Genomic DNA, 19,840 nt, shown 5'->3' with positions numbered 1-19,840 from the left:
AGAGGTTCTGGGGAACTTGTAAGGTTGCACAATGTGTTACGTTATTTTGGCTGGCCTTAATAAAAAGGTATTACATAGTTTTGAGTTTGGGGTTTTGCTACGGACCAAACCAGCTGCCTGCTTTTTGGGAAAACTCATTGCTGGAATCTTAATTCCTTATTTGTCCCTTTCCCCATTCCTAACAGTAAGTAAATATATAGCAAGACTCCTCTCTGTTCTGCTAACAGCTCCCAGGGATACCACATTGGGGATCACTGAACTAGGAACTCTACTAGTAGAATTTTACTAGAACAGTTAACAATTTCCACTCAACCTCTTCCTAGTCAGCATCGTGAGGAAGCAGTGTTCACATCTTGACCTGGGCATTGTTCCTCTGCCAAGTACATTCTTTGATGATGAAGACAGCTCAGTGTTGGGAACTGAAGTGGTTCATTGCCTATAAAAATGCTGACAGCGATCCTCTATGGTCGCATGGAACTGAGCATTGGCTTTAGCAGATTACTTGTTAAACCAAGCATACTGTTGCTGTCCTTGACTACTCCCAAACATAGGTAACTGGTAATGAAATGGGGCACAGCCGGAACACAAAGAGGAAAATTTCTCATTTGCATGCCGTTGAAAAGAGGAGATTTTAAGTACCTGTTGCCATGGGCACAGTGCTCCTTTTGCCAAGCTTGTGTGAATCTCTCGGTACTAACAGACTCGGACAATAGCAGATGGGAAAGTAACACTTAATCCTTCCAACCTGCATCTCCAGCCGTTCCTCTCATATTCAGGGGATACTCCACATGTTTAAAGCACGTTGTGAGCAATGTCAAGTCAGCTTTGCTGGAGAAAGCTGCAGTAATTGATAACTGTAGGGAAATGCAGGGGAAAGCATTACATGAAATGGTTGGCTCACTTTCTTCAGGGGAGCAGCACATTTTTAAAAAGAGTATGTAGGTGTAGTATGGGGAGAAGGAAATGAATGAGCTCTGGTGCATGTGGAGCTCCCTGTGCTGAGAACTGGCTCCTCCCCCTTTCTGGCTGCAGGGTCAGTGGAGGGGAGAGCAACCTGGAGGCTTCCCAAGGAAAGGAGTTTTGGGTTTTTTGGGAATTGGGGCCCCAAGTACAGCTCCCAAGGAGCAAAGTAAGTCTCTTTGGTAAGCCGAAAGTCAGCTGCCTTTGCTCCTGCAAGGTATTTCAGTGACTGGGGGGGGGTCCAGTGTCTTCCCATCTATGAGCAGACCATGGGGGAGGGGTATTCTGCAAGACTTGAAACCTATGGAAAGGAAGCAGCTATAGAAAGTGATCAGGGACTTCAAATAGGTTTGATATATACAATATATTTTTTTAAACAGTCACTGTTTGATAGCCTTAATTTTTACTGGTTGCAGAATTCAAGTTTGCCAGGTGTAGAACTGAAGAGGGGTGGGGAATCCGTGGTCTGCAGCTGTTCCTCTCACTGTGAGAAAGTAAAACAAATGATTCAAAATAGGAAATTTGAGTAATTTATGTATACTGGATGGTTTGGATTTTTTGTGGTTGAGAATTTTGGTTACTTTGGGACAGGATTGTTAGGTAACTGATATTTTTCTTTTTAAGCTATTTGTAGACCACTTTTCTTCTTGGGGGGGGGATCCTAAATGGCTTACAATATTGTTCTCTCCTCCAATATTTTATCTTCACAACAGCCCTCTGAGGTAGGTTAGGCTGAGAGAGTGTGACTAGCCCAAGATCACCCAGTAAGCTTCCATGGCAGAGTGAGGATTCGAACTTTGGTCTTTGAAATCCTAGTTCAACACTAACCACTACACTACACTGGCTAGTGCAAGTTATACAGAGCCCTATGCATTTGGGCTCTTCTGCTTTGCGAGCAACAAGTCTAGTTTGGTGTAGTGGTTAAGAGCAGTGGGACTCTAATCTGGAGAACCAGGTTTGATTCCCCACTCCTCCACTTGAAGCCAGCTGGCTGACCTTGGGTCAGTCACAGCTTCTTGGAGAGCTCTCAGCCCCCCCTACCTCAGAGGGTGATTGTTGTGGGGATAATAATGACATACTTTGTAAACCACTCTGAGTGGGTGTTAAGTTGTCCTGAAGGGCGGTATATAAATCGAATGTTGTTGTATTCATCTGTAAAACCTCAGGGAATGTTCTCTTGCCAAGCCAGCAGGGTTTTGTTCATAATGCGGCTGTTTTTTCCTCCAAAAGGTCCCTTGCTGCCTGGACACAAGAGCATGGAGGGCGATGTCTCTACTGAGAGAAGAAGGGCCATGAAGAACATTAAACAATGTGTCAGAAATATTCCTAGGCTTAAGCAGCCTCCTGAGAGCCCTGAAGACACCAACAGTGATTCCGTCAGTGGGCCGTCCTGGGTTCCGGTGAGGCTTTCACGGGACGCAAGCAGAGGCACTTCTGTTCTGGAGTCCAAGGTGAAAGCTTTGAAAGAGAAGAAGAGTGCCCTTAACAAGCAGGGTGAGCCGGTGCCCCAGGAACGGGCTTCTCCAAAGAAGGCCAAACCCCGTAAGGTGAAGCCGCTGACCGAAACAGTTCCTCAGGATGCACTGGTGGAACCAGAGTCTCAAATCCGCACCTACCTGACAGATGTGCTGCTGGACAGCACTGACTACCCACATCTTGGGCAGGAGAAAGTTCAGGGGGGGATGCTTTCAAGCTCTTATGCCAATGATTTTGCAGCTCTGAAGGGGCCTACGGCAGCAGGAGGAGCTCCAAACGTTGGTTGGAGTTCACCCAAGGAGTTCCAGGGACTGCCTGGGAAAGCACTCGAAAATAAGGTCTGTTCCAGAAACACAACAAGAAGAATATCCCAAAATGGTCTGCGTGAAGCCAGTTCCTCCAAGGACCTTACCTTCAACCAGGAATCTTCTGAGGAAGCAAACGGAGAAGCAGACCGCCAATTTCAGGCTAGGGACTTTGGAAGTAGTATTTTTTTGCACAGAAATGATGCCAGTGGCCTAGCAGCAGCTGGGCGGCTTTGGAGAGCTGAGAGCTGGGACAGCCTTGGCAGTGGGGGAAGCAACGCAAGCTCCCTGTCGCTGGCTGAAAGAGTGGAGCGGAACCGGGCTGTTCTGCAGGAGATGCTGAGTGGGCCAGCGCAGAGTAGCCATCCTCCTCCGCAGGAAGTGCGTACCTTGCAGCGGCACAAGAAAGACAACTCAGTCCGTGGGAACGAGAGGCCTAGTAACGGTATGTGTGCATATCGGAAAGTTTATAGAAACTGAACTATCTTTGTAACTTTGTGACTGGGGGTGGGGGGTGGGGCGATGCAGCATGCTTCAAGAAAAAGTGGCGCAGCAGAGAGTTGCGACATAGTAATGAATCTCTGCCTCCCCTCCCCAAAAAATTCCTCCTTCCCCCAGATCCAACGTATTCCACCTTCAAGAGTTTCTGGACCTTAAGATGAAGTTGAGGGGGTGAGCTTTGTTCTCAGGGGTGTTTTCCACATAGAGACAAGGCTTACGTAGCTTCTCCATTGCTGCTGCAGCTGCTAATATAGCTTAGTGGCAACGGGGCTTCCACGCAGCAGGTTTCCCTGGTAGTTTTTTAAATTGATGTTTGAATAGTATTACATTGATATACCATTATACCAATACATGCATCAGATTTTTTGAATTCTCAGCTTCCATTTTTTTTAAAAGTCAGTCTCTGTCCCCTTTCCTTGCGGAGATAGGACTTTCCCTCTTATATGTCTGTAAAAGAAGGGGCTAGAGCCAATTTTTTTTTTAAAAAATGAAAGCTGAGAATTCAGGGAACCAGATTCATACATTAGCATAACGAATATTTCGATACAGCACTATTCAGTTGCTGTTTTTTTAAAAAACGAAAAAGATCAGGTGACAGGAAGAAGAAATGGCTGTTTCAGAGGAAGTGGTTGCTGTGTGGGTGAAATCAGGAAAATCTGAACATACCCACCCTCTGGCAGCCATCCAGTCTGTGTCGTGCTCTTTCCCAGAACTTTGGAGCAAAACAGGTTTGGGGAAGATGGGAGAAAAGTTGAGGAAATCCCCAGGAGGTGCACAAATGCACCACGATGCTGTGGAAAAGCAGAGATGTGGGACTCACTTCTGAACAGCATCAATCTAAGGGCAGAAAACATGTGAAAACACTTAGGATGTAGGAGGACTAGAGTCTCAGGGTCAGACGCTAGGAATCAAGGGGGCGAGATACTTTCTGCTTGGCTTAATACGGTTTGTTATATGTTTCATCTGGAAGCACCAAACACAGTCAGGTTGTTTCCCTCAATCAGCCGGTGCAATTCTCTTCCCCCAGCAGGCACCACTGAACTTGAGCCTCATTCCACTTGGGTCCACCCCCTACTCCCCAAGCTTTCACCTTATTACATCTTGGAGCCTGTCTTGGGGGCTGTTCCAATCATCTCCCCACCTGCAGCGGCGTCTCTGTCTCAGCCCACGATCTGTCAAAGGGCTTCAAGGTGTGCAGCCATCCAAAATTGCTGATGTTACTGGTGCTGTTGCTGGTGTAGATGTTATTGGCTTTTCCCATGATCCCATATGCAGACTTTGGCACAAAAGCAAGCTGTTGTTTATTTCCCTGTGATACATAAAAGCTATATCTTTTTTACACCCTGCTGCTTTTAACGTGATGAAGTTGGACAAACTTAATCTGTACCTTTGTTGTTGTTGTGTGTCCGCAGAGATCCTGGCAAATGATGTAGACTGGGACTCCGGTGTATCCTTGCAGGACTCAGAAGGCTTCCGGTAAGACTTTAGAGTTGATGAGGTAGGGGGCAGGAAGTTTTTGTTGCCCTGTTAAGGCAAGGAAGCTGATTCCCAAAATACTGACTGCCAGGGTTTTTTTTTTCTGGGAAAAGAGGTGGCAGAACTCTCAAGAGGGAAATGAGGAAGAAACACACGGGATTCTTTGAAATAATATAATTTTCACGCACTATTGCCGAGTATTTTCAAGAGGTGCCGGAACTTCGTTCCACCGCGTTCCCGCTGAAAGAAAGCCCTGCTGACTGCCATGGGGGGAGGGGGAGGGGGGGAGGAAGAGAGATGTAGTGTCCTCTTTAGAAACAGTCACCACCCACCCACCCTGCAAGTTTACAGGCTAAAGAGATTTGTATTGAATCTCTGTGTAGAAAGAGACTTATCCAACTGGCTCCAGCCCACGCAGAAGCAGCTCTCTGAACAGATGGAGGGCTCCAGACTGTTGGTCTGAGTTGCTGTTGCCAATACTGCTTGCTTGCTACCCAGTAATATAGTCACATCATTTGCTCTGTCCATGGGGATGGCCTCAGAGCTTGGAACAGTTGCTTCAGAACTCATGGTGAAAGCAAGCCAAGAAAAAGAAAGACTCAGGCAGGCAGGCAGGCAGGAGGAGGAGGAGGCAGCCTCTCTGAGGAGGTGGGGCTTGCCCCTCTTGTCTAGAGAGGTTGGCTCTTTTGGCTGACTTCCTTCCCTAGTTTGTGAACATGATCAAAAAATTAGTTGGAGGCTGAAACTATTTGAAATTGACATAATAATAATAATAATAATAATAATAATAATAATAATAATAATAATAAATAATACACTGCCCTTCAGGACAACTGAACACCCACTCACAGCGCTTTATGAAGTATGTTATTATTAACCCCACAACAATAATCACCCTGTGAAGTGGTTAGGGCTGAGAGAGCTGCTAGAAGCTGTGACTGACTCAAGGTCACCCACCTGGCTTCAAGTGAAGGAGTGGAGAATCAAACCCAGTTCTCCAGATTAGAGTCCCACGTTCTTAACCACTACACCAAACATGGTGAAAAAGAAGGGCTAACTAGTGGCATGTAAGCATTTATTTTTTGGTGTTGGGGGAAGACATCCCAACTTGAATACATAAACTTTTCCTTTACAGTAATGTAATCAGATCGCACAATACAATTCACAAATTCCATATTGCATGTATTGGGCTTCAAAGATGCTCAGGAAATGTTTTATGCATATTTCTAATCTTTAAAAAGGTAAAAATGGAACGTACTTTTCTTCCCATCAGTGTGTATGTTCTTTGCTTTTACAAAATCTGTCTAATGTGCTAACTTGACCTAACTAACTTATACATAGACTAGAGAGTGTTTTCTCTCTTTCTCCCATAATTCTAGAATGGGAGGGGGGACCCAGTAAAGTCACTAGGAAGTAAGTTCAGGACAGACAAAAGGCAATACTTCTTTGCTCAACAGGTAATTAAACTTTGGGATTCACTGCCAGTGGATGTATTGATGGCAACAAGGTTGGACAAATTCATGGAGGGAAATCCATCAATGGCTACTAGCCATGGGGACTATAGAAAGAGGCAGCAGATCTCTGAATACCAGGGTCAGGAGGTGATATCAGGGGAAGGCCTTGGCATCGATGCCCTGTTCATTCAGGGCAGCTGGTTGGCCACTATGTGAAACAGGGTGCTGAACTAGATGGACCACTGGTCTGATCCAGCAGAATTTGCTTATGTCCTGATCTTACGAGCATGTCGACCCCATGTTCTTAAACTGGCATTTCCCTACTGATGTCATTTCTTCTCTTGTCATAGTTATTAGCAGGGCTTTTTTTTCAGCTGGAACGCAGTGGAATGGAGTTCCGGAACCTCTTGAAAATGGTCACATGGCAGGTGGCCCCACCCCCAATCTCCAGACAGAGGGGAGTTTTAGATCGCTGCGCCACCGAGCAGCACGGAGGGCAATCTAAACTCCCCTCTGTCTGGAGAGCAGGGGGCGGGGCCACCAGCCATGTGACCATTTTCTCCGAGGGCAACCCACTGAGTTCCACCACCTCTTTTTGCAGAAAAAAAAGCCCTGGTTATTAGGCTAGGTACATAGTCGCGCATGCACCTGTGCACAGGTGCTTGGGTATGGGGTCCTCACCCTGCGTCAGACATTATATAGTCACTGGTGTGGGTTTGCCTCAATTCCTGCTCACATGTGGGGCCCCGTTAGTATCAGGGTCCATGCTGTATGTGGAGAAGGGGCTTTGCTCCCACCCTGGCACACCAGTTCCCAGCCTGAAAGAGTCCGGCAGGGGCAGTATTGATGAGGAAACCCATGTGTGTCCCAGGGACCATGTGGGTGTCCTTAACGAGTGTCCTCTGGGACTGTTTCAGATTGGGGAAACGGTGCATTTGTGAAGAGGCTCTGTCAGTAATCCTTGAAAAGGATCCTGTAAAGGAAGGTTAGTGCCCCATACTCCAGTGGCTAGGAGAGGAAAGAGTAGCTCATCAAAAGCCTCCATTGTGCACTTAGGGCTGATGGGAGACAAGCCAGGGGCTTTCTGGCACTCTTCCTTAGTCATTGCACTGTGCTGGCTTGCAAGGGGATGAACAGTTCTGTAGTCAGAGGCATGTTTATCACCATCCAGCAGCCAAATTGTCTGGGTTTCTGAAATTTATTGCAAATATTGTGTGGTTAAACATTCTGCAGTTCCTTGTGTTAAACAGGGTTTTGTCACTTCGGTTAGCCCCTAATCTTTTAAAGAAGTCTCGAGAGGATGCCATTAGTGCTGTTTTCAATTGGACTGCTTTTTAAAAAATCAGTCTTGTTAACAGAGTGGATATTGGAAAAATGGGCTCTAGGCCCCCCAAATTTATGCCAGAATCCAGTTTGCAGGATCTGAGCAAGTCTGTTAGTGATAGGATGCTTTGGAGGTCTTTCATTCATAGGGTTGCCATAGGTTGGAGGCGACTTGACGGCACATAACACACACACAAATAATTGGTCAGTCTTGAAGACACCGCAAGACTCCTGTTCGTTGTTTAATAGAGCCCTCCCTGCACTGCCGGCTCTTCTGTTGCAGGAAATTGTTCTTGAGTGAAATACAGGATAGCTGTAGGTACAATATATGTCCAAGGAAGTTTTGTGTCTGGTTGAGGCATACTTGTAGGGGGTCAGGACTGCCTTCCTGCCTTCCTGTCTCTTTCTTGGGCAGTATGAAGAAGAAAAGCCAAAGGCCTGGGTTCATGTAGTGTAGCTACTTGAGCCAATGAGAAGGGTCCTACTTGGACCCTTTGGGGGAAATGAAATAGCTCGATGAGGTTCTGCCTATTACTACCTGAGACACAAAAAATATTAATGGAAATGACTAGTCAAGCCAAATTCAGCATTTGAAGGACTTTTGCAGAGTCCAGGTCTGGGCAAAATCGAAAAGAGTCCAGTAGCACCTTTAAGACTAAACAACTTTACTGTAGCGCAAGCTTTCGAGAATCACAGCTCTCCTCATCATATGCGAAGAGAACTGTGATTTTGCTACGACAGACTAACACGGCTAACTCCTCCGGTTCTGGGCAAGTGTTGGAAGTGAAGGACTGTGTGATGACTCTTAGGGCCAAACTATACGTCCATGTTTTTAACGAGTTGTGTCTGGGTTTCCTGGACTCAACTAGTGTTCCCTGCAGCCGCACAGCAGCTGCAGGAGATGCAATTTTTTTTTTAAAAAAAGGAGAGCCCAAACAGGCTTGTAACACCACCATGGTTGGGGTGAAGGGCTCCTGCCTTTGGCTGTTTGCAAAAACAGCACAGGCTGGGGAGTTATTTCCCCAATTTTGCTACTTCACATGTGCAAATACTCCATATGAAGCAGCAAAAATGTGGAGATAATTTCCTCCATGCTGTTTTTACAGCTTGGGGGGAAAGATAGAAGCCCATCTTCCCCCTGCAGTGGCGTTCTGAGCCCATTTGGGCTCTCCTTTTTTTAAAGATGTGATTCCTGGACCCAAATTGTTAAAAACATGAACATGAAGTTTGGCTCTGTGTCTCAAAACACATCAAGACTTGGGGCGGGGGGCTATAGAGCCAGAGAGATAGATAGGTCAGTATTCTGTTTGTTCTTTCTTTTTGCTGCTCTAGTGCTTTCCCTTTTATGGCTACTCCCAGAGCATCTTCCTTCCTTCTAACTTGCACCTTTTCTTCTTTCTCCTCTCCATCTTACCATCCTGAGAGCAACACCTGCTCTCCCGTATCCCTGCCACAGGAGGAAAGAGGTGGGAAACGTCTCTCTACTGATCTGAATCAAAGCCACTTATAAGAGGAGAGACTAATTTTTTCCTAAAGTAATATTTTGAAAGCAAAATGTTTAGTGAAATTCAGGGGAGAATTCTGCACACTGGGAATTGTCCGGCACGATAGAGTTAAGTTTAGGTCTGCTGAAGTGACTGAGCTGATTTATTTTAATCCCGAAGATTATGGCAAGGGCCGGTGGGGAAAGACTGAATGTGTATCTGTTCTTGTGGAGGGGGAGGAGAAGAAATGGGTCATCCATGGTGAGACAGTGAAAACTGGTGTAGCTGCTACTATTCTGGATTGGAATCCCAGTTCAGTAGCACTTTAAAGACCAACTAGATTTCCAGGGCATGTGCTTTCGAGAGTCAAAGCTACCCACCTGAAGCTATCCAGAATACCATGTGAGAGATAGAAATGGTTGAAGTCAGTGGCTTGGATCCTGCCCTCATTTTCCTCTTGCAAAAGGCACTTCTGCTAAGGAGAGGATGGTTTTTCAGTAATCCCCCTCTCCCACTTCACCCTCATGCTGTTCATGGGGGCCCAGTAAAACTTCCCCCTCCTCCTGGGACATGATTTCAGATGGAGCAGCAGGCAGCAGTGAAAGGGGGGAGAAGGTAAAGTTGTCCTTCGCTTAGCAGGGCTCCATTCCCCCTAGATGGGATCCACTCCGGGTTTTTAGGCACTTCCCTATATATCAGGAATAGAGACGGCCTTTGAACCAGACCGAATGGGAAAGAGTAGCATGGGGAGATGGTGCATAGAACAGCCATTGTGGGGTAGTTGCCAGCCCCTCTAATTTAGTTGGATGATGCCTGGGTTCAAATCTCTACTATGTCATGAAACTAATAGGGTGATCTTCACTGTTTTGCAGCCTAGCCTACCTCAAAGGCTGGCCATAAGGGGAAAATGCATGTATACCACCATGAGCCCCTGGCAGGAAAGATAAGATACAAAACGGTAGGAAAAAAGAGAGCCTGAAATAGTACAAACTAATGTTTATTGAGAAACAATTTGAGCGAGAGGCCCTTTTTAGGAGAGTTGCTTAAATCCAGACTTCTAGCGAGTCCACCAGTCCATCTAGTCCAGCACCCTGTTTCACACAGTGGACAACCAGTTATTCTAGAGGATCAACAAACAGGACATAGAAGCCAAGGAAGTGGCTCTATATTTATTTGGAATGAAATTCTCCAAGTAAGATCCATGTGCTTCAAATACATGGAGACTTTGTCCAATTAACATTGGTATGTACAATTATGGAGTTTGGGGCTCGTATTTTGGTTTATTTGCTACGAAGCAGAAGCAGCTTAGGCTACAGTCCTCATGTGCCTGTGGCTGTGTACATGTGATGGATTTGGGGAGTTGTGGAGGCAGTGTTGTGGAGCCTTCGTTGTGTGTGCAGGCATTCACTTTTTCTGTCACTGTTGTCTCTGGTTAAAGCAGGTTTATTTGATGATAAGCATGCCTGAAAAGTCAGAACGAGCTCTTAGTAGCATAATTTGGCTGTGTTCAATGTGTGTTCAGCTGTTGTAGGCACCTATTGAACAGTGTCTGTGACGTCATTTACAGAGGCTAGCACATGCACAGCCTTCCCACTCCATGCCTGCAACGCTTCGTAATGTTAACAAAAACATTATTGTGGCCTTTATGGTGTGTCAAGAACGCTCATTTTGCAGATGTTTTTCTTTTAATAATGTGCTCTCAATTTTTTTTAAGTGGTAAATGGGGACTTGGGATCACTAGGGGCAGTCTTAGTCCCCACTTCCAGTGGTATCAAGTGAATCTTTTTGTTTTCTTCCATGAATGAATGGCTGTGACTAAAAAAAAAAAGTAGTGGCGTTTTGTGATTTAATTTTCTTTGCAAGAACATTGAAGGAGCTGGGGGAGAGCTATTTGTATTGGGGCTCTGTCACAGGGGCAGGGGGAAGTAACCCTTTCCCCCCTACAGCTTCCTGGACATAGACTTCCCCCCACTCATATACCCAAAGCTGCTAGTAGCTCCATAGGGAAAAATGAAAGGTAACCTGTCTTTTTCCTTACTGTGGCTAATAGCAGCTTAGGGGGGGGCGGGGTTCTGTTGAAGAAATAATACAGAAGGGAAGGGATGAATTCCCCCTCCCGCAGCCCTGATCCAGATTCCCCCCTCATTCTACCTGCAAATGTCTGCTTTCAAGGAAAATTAAAGGCATAGGAAGGTCTGATCATACACATGAAGTTATCTTGTGCAGGGTCCATTGGCTAGTCTGGTTGGCTGGATTTCTTCATGGTAGGTATTTCACATCACCTACTGTAGGGTTCCTTTTTTTAAAAAAGAAAACGCCAGGGATTGAACCTGGGAGCTTCTGCATGCAAACCAGATATACTGCCCCTGAGCCATGGCTCCCACCGCTTGTGCAGTGGTCCTTATTTTTGAATTTGTATATTTTCAATCATCTTCTTTTTCTAATGCAACTCTTTAGTTTTCTTATAGCTTTTCTTGCAGTTCACGTCTTGGATAAAGTTTAATATCTTTTAATGAACTTTACTGAACAGTTACACATACATATGTACATACAGGGCTTTTTTTCAGCTGGAATGCGGTGGAACGGAGTTCCGGCACCTCTTGAAAATGGTCACATGGCCCTCAGTGAAAATGGTCACATGGCCAGTGGCCCCGCCCCCTGATCTCCAGACAGAGGGGAGTTTAGATTGCCCTCCGTGCCACTGGCGAGGAGAGCAATCTAAACTCCCCTCTGCCTGGAGACCAGGGGGCGGGGCCACTGGCCATGTGACCATTTTCACTGAGGGCAATTTAAACTTTAAAAAACTCCCCCCTTGTTCCAGCTGACCCAAAGTGACATCATTATGTGGTCCTGAGTTCCACCACCTCTTTTCCCAGAAAAAAAGCCCTGCATACATATATATGTATATGGTTCTGTGTGTTTATATATATAAACACACACACACACACGTGTGTGTGTGTGTGTGTTTGTGTGTGTTAGGATTGCCAACTCCAGGTTGGGAAATTCCTGGAGATTTTGGGGGTGGAGTTTGGGGAGAGGAAGGACCTCAGCTTGGTATAATGCCATAGAATCCACCCTCCAAAGCAGCCGTTTTTCTTCAGGGGAACTGATCTCTGTCATTGGGGGATGAGTTATAATCCTGGTAGATCTCCAGGCCCCACCTGGAGGTTGGCAAGCCTAATATATATATATATATATATATATATATATATATATATATATATATATATATATATATATATATATATATATATATATATTTTAACTGTTACAAAATAAAAATTGAGCCAGGGAGTGGGGAGGGCAGCAGAGGAAATAACAATGAAAAAAGAATGCCCAGGCCAACATGATGACTGTGATGCCTCCAAGCCCAGTTCCGATATCTGCCTTGCCAAAGCCTCAGTGGTTCCGTGGTGGCCTGGCAAGGTGCCACCTAGCGTCATCGTAGGCTGCTGCAGGGGCCTTCCAAGCCCCTGTGAGCATGTTGTCTCCCTGCTCGGCTGCCGCCGTCACGGTTAAACCACTCTTAATCCTTGTTATTTTTTTCTAATCCCTGCCCCCCCCACTCCATGTTGCCTGGCTTGCAGGGCCTTTGTTCCCAATCAGGAGCTGGAGCTGAGCCCCAGGCATGAGCAGGCCAAGCAACTGCTGCAGAGAGCACGCATGAAGGCCCGGACAAATCCCCTCCGAGCCAACCACAGCATCTTGCCTTCTGCGCCCCAGGAGAGGAGGTAAGGCTTTCCCCGTGCTGGACCCTTTGGGGCTAGCAGCGAGAGGTGTATGTGGGCAGGCGGGAGACGGGAATAAAGAAAGATTTGTTGTTTTGCAATGCAGCACCTACTTCAAGCTTTTCCTGCCACCCTGCCTATTCTTTCATCACTGGTAAATCGCCCATACATCATCTTGCTCACATGTGCTTGTATGGTCTGTGCCTGTTTGTTGAGGTATTTTCTTATAACCAGTCATCCCCTACAGGTGGTCAGTGCCTTGCGTCTGTTATCTCAACAAGTTATTAATATGTATCAGTTGGTCAGAAGCTACTGGTGTTGTACGTGAGCGTGCTGTGTGAGAATAAAGATGTGCTAAGCCAAGAGAATACCACATGAGTTATAGTGTCTACGCATGAGAGCCAGGAAAGTGAAATATAAGGAAAAAACACGATTGTGGAATGCAATGTTAGTGTTTGATTCCACAAATGGAATTAAATTAAGCCAGGAAGGCAGTATGCTTTAAGAGACTGAATTTATTCCAACATAAGCTTCAGTGGGTCAGAGCTTATTTTATCAACATCTGATGAAGTGATGTCTGACTCACGAAAGCTTCTACTGGAATAAATTTTGTTAGTCTCTTAAGATGGTACTGGACTCCTGCTTAATTTGGCTAAAACAGGCGAACACGGTCAACCCTCTGGAATGAAAAGGGAGTTAAATACTGTATTAGAATTTATTAAGTGTCATCACATTGTTTATCATGACCCATACTGTAAATATCAAAACTGTCTATAAGGGAAGTCCACTGGCTTCATTCAGAAGAAGTAATGATGAACCCAAATCTGTAAAGCCAACCGCATGTTAATAAATATACATTTATAATGGTTTCAGGAGGGTAGCTGTGTTGGTTTCAGGAAGTCAGCTGTGCTGGTCCTCAGTTGAAGAGCAAGATTTCAAGTCCAGTATCACCTTAAAGACCAATCCAAAGTATGAGCTTTCAAGAGAGTCAAGTGCCCTTTGTCAAATACCAAGTATCTGAAAAAGGGGGCTGGTCTCGTGAAAGCTTATATCCTGGAAATCTTATTGGTCCTTAAGGTGCTTCTGAACTTGAATCTTGAACATTTGTAATGGTGAGTTGTGCAAATATGTCTTTTGGCTTACTAGGGAAATACAGTTCGCTGTGGGTGTTTTAAACATTTTCTTGATAAGATATGTCAATAGACCTCATGAGACCCTCACTTAGTAATATAGTATGAATGCCTTGTTTGATTAACATAATAGAACAAGTGTAACTACTTTCTCGTACATTGGAGGAGGAGTTAGTCATGTGGACACCCAGCAGAAGAACCCATTTATACATGGGTAGTTTACAAAGAGTTGTTGAAACTGGAGGATTATATTAATTGACTTTCCTTTTCATGAAAACCAGAGAGGCGCCAACTCTTGAGATCTTGGCATCCCAGTACATGTGTGATTTTTGCAAAGCAATATGCAATGCTGTCCCCTAAGCAAAGCCAAAGAGGATGTCATATCCTACCTCAGCAATAATTTCCTTTGTCCCAATCCATTGCCACTTGCCAGTCCTCTCTTGTTAACTCTCTTTAGTATCTTTTCTGGGCTAGACCTGGACCGTTTCAATACGCTGTTAAAGGGACAGCCTAGTCACAGAACGCTGGCGACGCCTCTGTTTGCAAAATGTTTGCGGGCCATTTGGCTTCCATTTTTTCGGTGCCTTCTTTGTGACCGCAGAAAGTTTGTTCCCAGGAAGGGGGCCAAAAAAAGAGAAGCCAAATGGCCCGCAACTTTTTTGCAAACAGAGATGTCTGGATTCTGGGGAAAAGCTGCCAGCATTCTGTTCGCGGGACATCTCTTTAAGGGTGTGTGGAAACAGCCCTGGACAGAGAATGATATAGACACCGAGTCCTGTTCTGTCTGGCAAAGTGCTGTGGCCTACACTTGGGTTGGAGACCTACTAGGGCCCAGCCCCTGAACTCATATACTTCTTTATTCCTTCATCATTCCAGTCTCCACTAAGAGCTGCTTAACATTACCATGATAGTCCTTCAGTTGCTGCATTTGGAGAAGGAGTATTATTAGTGCTGGATCATTCAGTCCCTCAGGTGCCCGTGCGGCATGGCAGTTAAAGCATTGCATTAGGACTAGGAAGACCTGGGTTCAAATGTCCACTCTGAGTTTAGCTGCAGCTTGACTTTTTTCCTCCTGATCCACATATAGCTGTGAGTTCCCTGCTGACGACTCAATTCCCAGGTACATGGCGGGAGGGCAATTCAGATTAGGACCAAAGTGCATAAGGAGAAAGGGCTTCAGCCTTCCCCCTGCACTTGAAATGTCCCCGGGGAGATGTTAGTTGACCAGTTTGTATACTGATGGCGTACAAAAAGAATTTCCTGAAGGGTCCAGCGATGTTCCACTGGGGCTGTTTCAGGCCAGGGCCATGGTATGGGGTGGAGGGAGGCATAAGCATCGTTGCCCTGTGCACCACAATCCCAATCCAAATTGGGCACTATGCACTTGGGAATTGAGTCCACAGTGGGGAACTCATAAGAGCTCCTCTGATAGTCCTCATACCAGTCCCAGATTTGATGCCCGAACTGTATACTATCGTGTAATTAAATCTTCAGACATGAAGCTTGCTGGGTGATTTGCGGCCAGTCACACACTAACCTAATTCACTGAGTTGTTGCATAGATTTTTTTTTTTAATGGAGGGGATAAATGCATACAGTATCCTGCCTTCTTAGGAATACAAAGGTAAACCATTTTTATCTTTGATTTTGATCACCAGTTGACTGATACGTATTGTTCACTCTTGATACTTGAAAGTTATTGGCTTTGTAGAGTTAGTATAAGTCTCTTCCTGGACTCCAGTCAGCTATTTGGACTCTGTCCCAGTTAGCATGCATCAATAACCTCTACACTACTCTTTCTGCTTTGTTAGAAGTGCAGCAGCTAGGATCATCAACACCACACAGGGATCTTGGCACACTAGATAGTAGAATTTCTGTTGTTGTAATGCATCTCCAGACAATAAAAATAATAACTGCGCTTATATACCGCTCTTGTAGACAGATTAGTGCCTCACCCAGAGTGGTGAACAAGTTAGTGTTATTATTATCCCCACAATGCAGCTGGGGAGCTGGGGCTGAGAGGAGTGGCTTACCCAAGGCCACCTACTGAGCTCATGGCAGTAGTGGGATTCGAACCAGTAGAGTGCTGATTTGCAGCCGAACCTCTAGTGCGAGTTACCTTTGCTGGCTGGCCCTGAGTGAAAGAGAGATGAGACTACTGAGGAGGGTGAGAGGTGGTATCTCCAGGCTTAGTTTCTTGATAGTTTTCAATATGTGCTATTAAGTCAAATGGTGCCTCTGCCTGGCACTGATCATTATGTTGGAGGCTGATAAAGGCCAATCCATGTTACCAAATCTAGTTATCTCTTGTCTGTGCTGCAGGGATACTTGTGGGTTTGCTGCTGTGGACACAAGAAACTTTGCTTTGAAGGATGGAGACTCCCATGGTAGCGGGAACCTAAGTGATTCATCTAGCGGGGAATCTAGCTGTGGTCAGCAGAGGAAACGGGGACCATCCCCGTCCCGAGTCCGTTTCGAAGATGAATCTGCACGGGATGCTGAAGTCCGCTACATGGAACGTCTGCAGCAGCGTCAGAAGCGTGTCTTGGATTCAGTCCTCTTATCTCTCGGACAAGGCCCGCTCGCCTCCAAACCAGACCTTTTGGATTATATAAATGGTGACTTCCAGCGTAAGGAGAATGGAGAACAACAGAACTCCAGGCAAGTGGCTGAAGTGCTTGCTCACCAAAGAAGCAGGGGGCGCTCTGAGAAGGGGAAACCCCTTGTGGTCAACGAGGAAGGAAAGTGCAGTGCCTGTGGTTCTTATATCAGAGATGCAGCAGCCGTTCAACATCGGGAAACCAGCATCAACACAACCGGCTATGGTGTGCCTCAGACCTGCAGTGTTCCTCAAGAAAGCAAATATCTACCCCAGGCCAATGAAAACAAAGAGCTCCGTGCATGTCAGGAGGAACCACAAACAAGGACTCTGGGTCCCAAAGGAACACCATTATGGATCCTTCCTTCTCGGCAGCGTATTTACACCGAACGTATCAGGGAGACTTATATTGGAGATGTGACTTGCATAGATGATGTGGACTCAGCTTTAGACAGCACTACTGACACGTCGGATAGCTACAGGACAGACAGCGAAGAAACTGGACCCAGCAGCTGCCAACCAGTGGACAAAAATAACTGGCAGGGTAGTTCTGGTTCTGATCCTAAGCTGACTTGTCCTTCAGGAAAGGACAGGAAGGCTGACAGGGAGAGGCACAAGGTGAATGGTGTCTGCAGTACCAGTGGGGAGAAGATCAGAGATGATGTGCCCAGAATTAGTAGAGCGGAGATCCAATCAACTGCTAATGAGACGTGCAACTGTAACTTGAATGGGACTTCTCAGGTAAGAAGTCAGGTGACCAGGAAGACCACCAGTGGGGTAGAAGCCTTTCCCAAAGTTGACCAGTCTGTAGATCATTTTCAGCTGATCAAGAACAGCAAGAACCAAGGACACAGCAGGATTGCCAAGGTTAAGTTGAGGCAGCCCACACCTGCCAGCCACTCCCCGCAGTTGCCTTCTCATTTGGTTCCTGGTGGTGAGACAGATTCTCTGAACGGGAAGCCAGTGGAAAGCTCCGATCATGCTCCTCTAACCAACAACTTAAGCCAAACTACACAGATAACAGCTCCATCACAACAATTAGCAAAGCAAATGGCTGCAGGCTACAACCTAGTGAATTGGGTACCTGTACCGCCTAGGACTGGGAAAGCCCTCCCCTCTCCATTGCCTTATAGGAGGACTGTCTTGACAGGCAGCTTCAAGCCAGCCTGTCAGGATGCTGGGCTCATGGACCAAGCCAATGAACTATCAATTCACTCAACTTCTCCCAATAGTCTCCAGCAAAAATGTGTGTCCGGGCTGCAGGAGCCATGTGACTTGCAGCCAGGTGCAAAGAGTCACATGTTGGCCTTGTCCACAAATAATTGCAATAACACACATGCCAAGGGTCCGCTGGAAGCCTCAGAGACTGCTGCAGAGGAGAACAGAGAGGAGCATTTCCAGGACATCCAGAATCTGGACAAGAACAAAGGTAAGAGAAAACATCAGCTTTCCCCCCCTAAAGGTTTTATTATATGATCCACAGATCTCTTTCAGTTGTACAGTCAGTAAAACAGTTTGTAGTATTTAATGCATGTTTGATTAACAGAATACTTTTAGTATTCAGGATCCTGGTCTCAATGGCTACATTAAAAGTTGCCACCAATATGCAGACAACACTTAACTCTATCTTGCGCTTCCAGCGGATCCCTGGGAGGCTGTGGAAACTGTGAACAAGCGCCCTGAGCCAGTTGTGGAATGGATGAGGGCTAACAGGTTGAAACCTATTTCAGATAAAGTAGAGGCTGTACGGGTGAGGGCGAAGTGCCCACCGTCCACTGGAGCCAGGTGCGCCACTCTCTTTGGAGCCCGGGTGACAGGGCTGGGGGGCGATGTGCCCGCCACCCTCTAAGCCCTGCCAGGGCCAGGGCACACCCTTCCAGTGAGGATCATAGGGCAGTGGGTGCTTCGCTCCCCTACTCCGTCACCCCGCCTCTGCCAAGAGCAGCAAGGCGCAGCCTGGGATCACAGGGCGGGGGGCGCATCGCCCCCTGTGTCTCAGCCCTCCCCAGATTCCCCCTTTCCCCTACCTGCCAACCCTTCCCAGACTCCTCCTGCCTCTCAGCTCTCCCCAGACCCCCCTTGCCCCTTACCTGCCAACTGTCCCCAGACCCCTCCTGCCTCTCAGCCCTCCCCAGACCCCCCTTCCCCCCTACCTGCCAACCCTCCACAGACCCCTCCTGCCTCTCAGCTCACCCAAGACCCCCCTTGCCCCCTACCTACCATCCCTCCCCAGACCCCTCCTGCCTCTCACCTCTCCTCAGACCCCCCTGCCAACCCTCCCCAGACCTCTCCTGCCTCTCAGCCCTCCCTAGACCCCCCTTGCCCCTCCACCTGCCAGCCCTTCCCAGACCCCTCCTGCCTCTCAGCCCTCCCCAGACCCCCCTTTCCCCCTACCTGCCAACCCTCCCCAGACCCCTTCTGCATCTCATCTCTCCCCAGACCCCCCTGCCAACCCTCCCCAGACCCCTCCTGCCTCTCAGGCTCTCCCCAGACCCCCCTGCCAACCCTCCCCAGACCTCTCCTGCCTCTCAGCCCTCCCTAGACCCCCCTTGCCCCTCCACCTGCCAGCCCTTCCCAGACCCCTCCTGCCTCTCAGCCCTCCCCAGACCCCCCTTTCCCCCTACCTGCCAACCCTCCCCAGACTGCCTTCCTCTCAGCTCCCCCACACCCCCTTTGCCCCTTACCTGCCAACTGTCCCCAGACCCCTCCTGCCTCTCAGCCCTCCCCAGACCCCCCTTCCCCCCTACCTGCCAACCCTCCACAGACCCCTCCTGCCTCTCAGCTCACCCAAGACCCCCCTTGCCCCCTACCTACCATCCCTCCCCAGACCCCTCCTGCCTCTCACCTCTCCTCAGACCCCCCTGCCAACCCTCCCCAGACCTCTCCTGCCTCTCAGCCCTCCCTAGACCCCCCTTGCCCCTCCACCTGCCAGCCCTTCCCAGACCCCTCCTGCCTCTCAGCCCTCCCCAGACCCCCCTTTCCCCCTACCTGCCAACCCTCCCCAGACCCCTTCTGCATCTCATCTCTCCCCAGACCCCCCTGCCAACCCTCCCCAGACCCCTCCTGCCTCTCAGGCTCTCCCCAGACCCCCCTTGCCCCCTACCTGCCAACCCTTCCCAGACTCCTCCTGCCTCTCAGCCCTCCCCAGACCCCCCTTTCCCCCTACCTGCCAACCCTTCCCAGACCCCTCCTGCATCTCAGCTGTCCCCAGACCCCCTGCCAACCCTCCCCAGACCCCTCCTGCCTCTCATCTCTCCCCAGACCCCCTTTACCCCCTACCTGCCAACCCTTCCCAGACTCCTCCTGCCTCTCAGCTCTCCCCAGACCCCCCTTGCCCCCTACCTGCCAACCATCCCCAGATCCCTCCTGCCTATTAGCCTTTCCCAGACCCCTTGCCCCCCTACC

The 19,840-nt window shown here is 47.7% G+C and overlaps 1 protein-coding gene across 1 annotated transcript in view; it reads left to right on the top strand.

The window, feature by feature from the left end:
• Positions 1-2,216: 2,216 nt before the first annotated feature.
• KIAA1614 (KIAA1614 ortholog) overlaps positions 2,217-19,840 on the top strand; it is a 36,613-nt gene continuing 18,989 nt past the window's right edge. Inside the window, exons 1-5 of the mRNA XM_054981181.1 lie at positions 2,217-3,186; positions 4,655-4,718; positions 12,567-12,710; positions 16,159-16,497; positions 16,531-17,864. Coding sequence (XP_054837156.1) covers positions 2,217-3,186; positions 4,655-4,718; positions 12,567-12,710; positions 16,159-16,497; positions 16,531-17,864 — 2,851 coding nt within the window. The remainder of the gene's footprint in view (positions 3,187-4,654; positions 4,719-12,566; positions 12,711-16,158; positions 16,498-16,530; positions 17,865-19,840) is intronic.

This window comes from Eublepharis macularius, chromosome 5 (assembly GCF_028583425.1).
Source record: "Eublepharis macularius isolate TG4126 chromosome 5, MPM_Emac_v1.0, whole genome shotgun sequence".
Lineage (NCBI taxonomy): Eukaryota > Metazoa > Chordata > Lepidosauria > Squamata > Eublepharidae > Eublepharis > Eublepharis macularius.
This window is presented reverse-complemented; position numbering and strand designations above follow the sequence as displayed.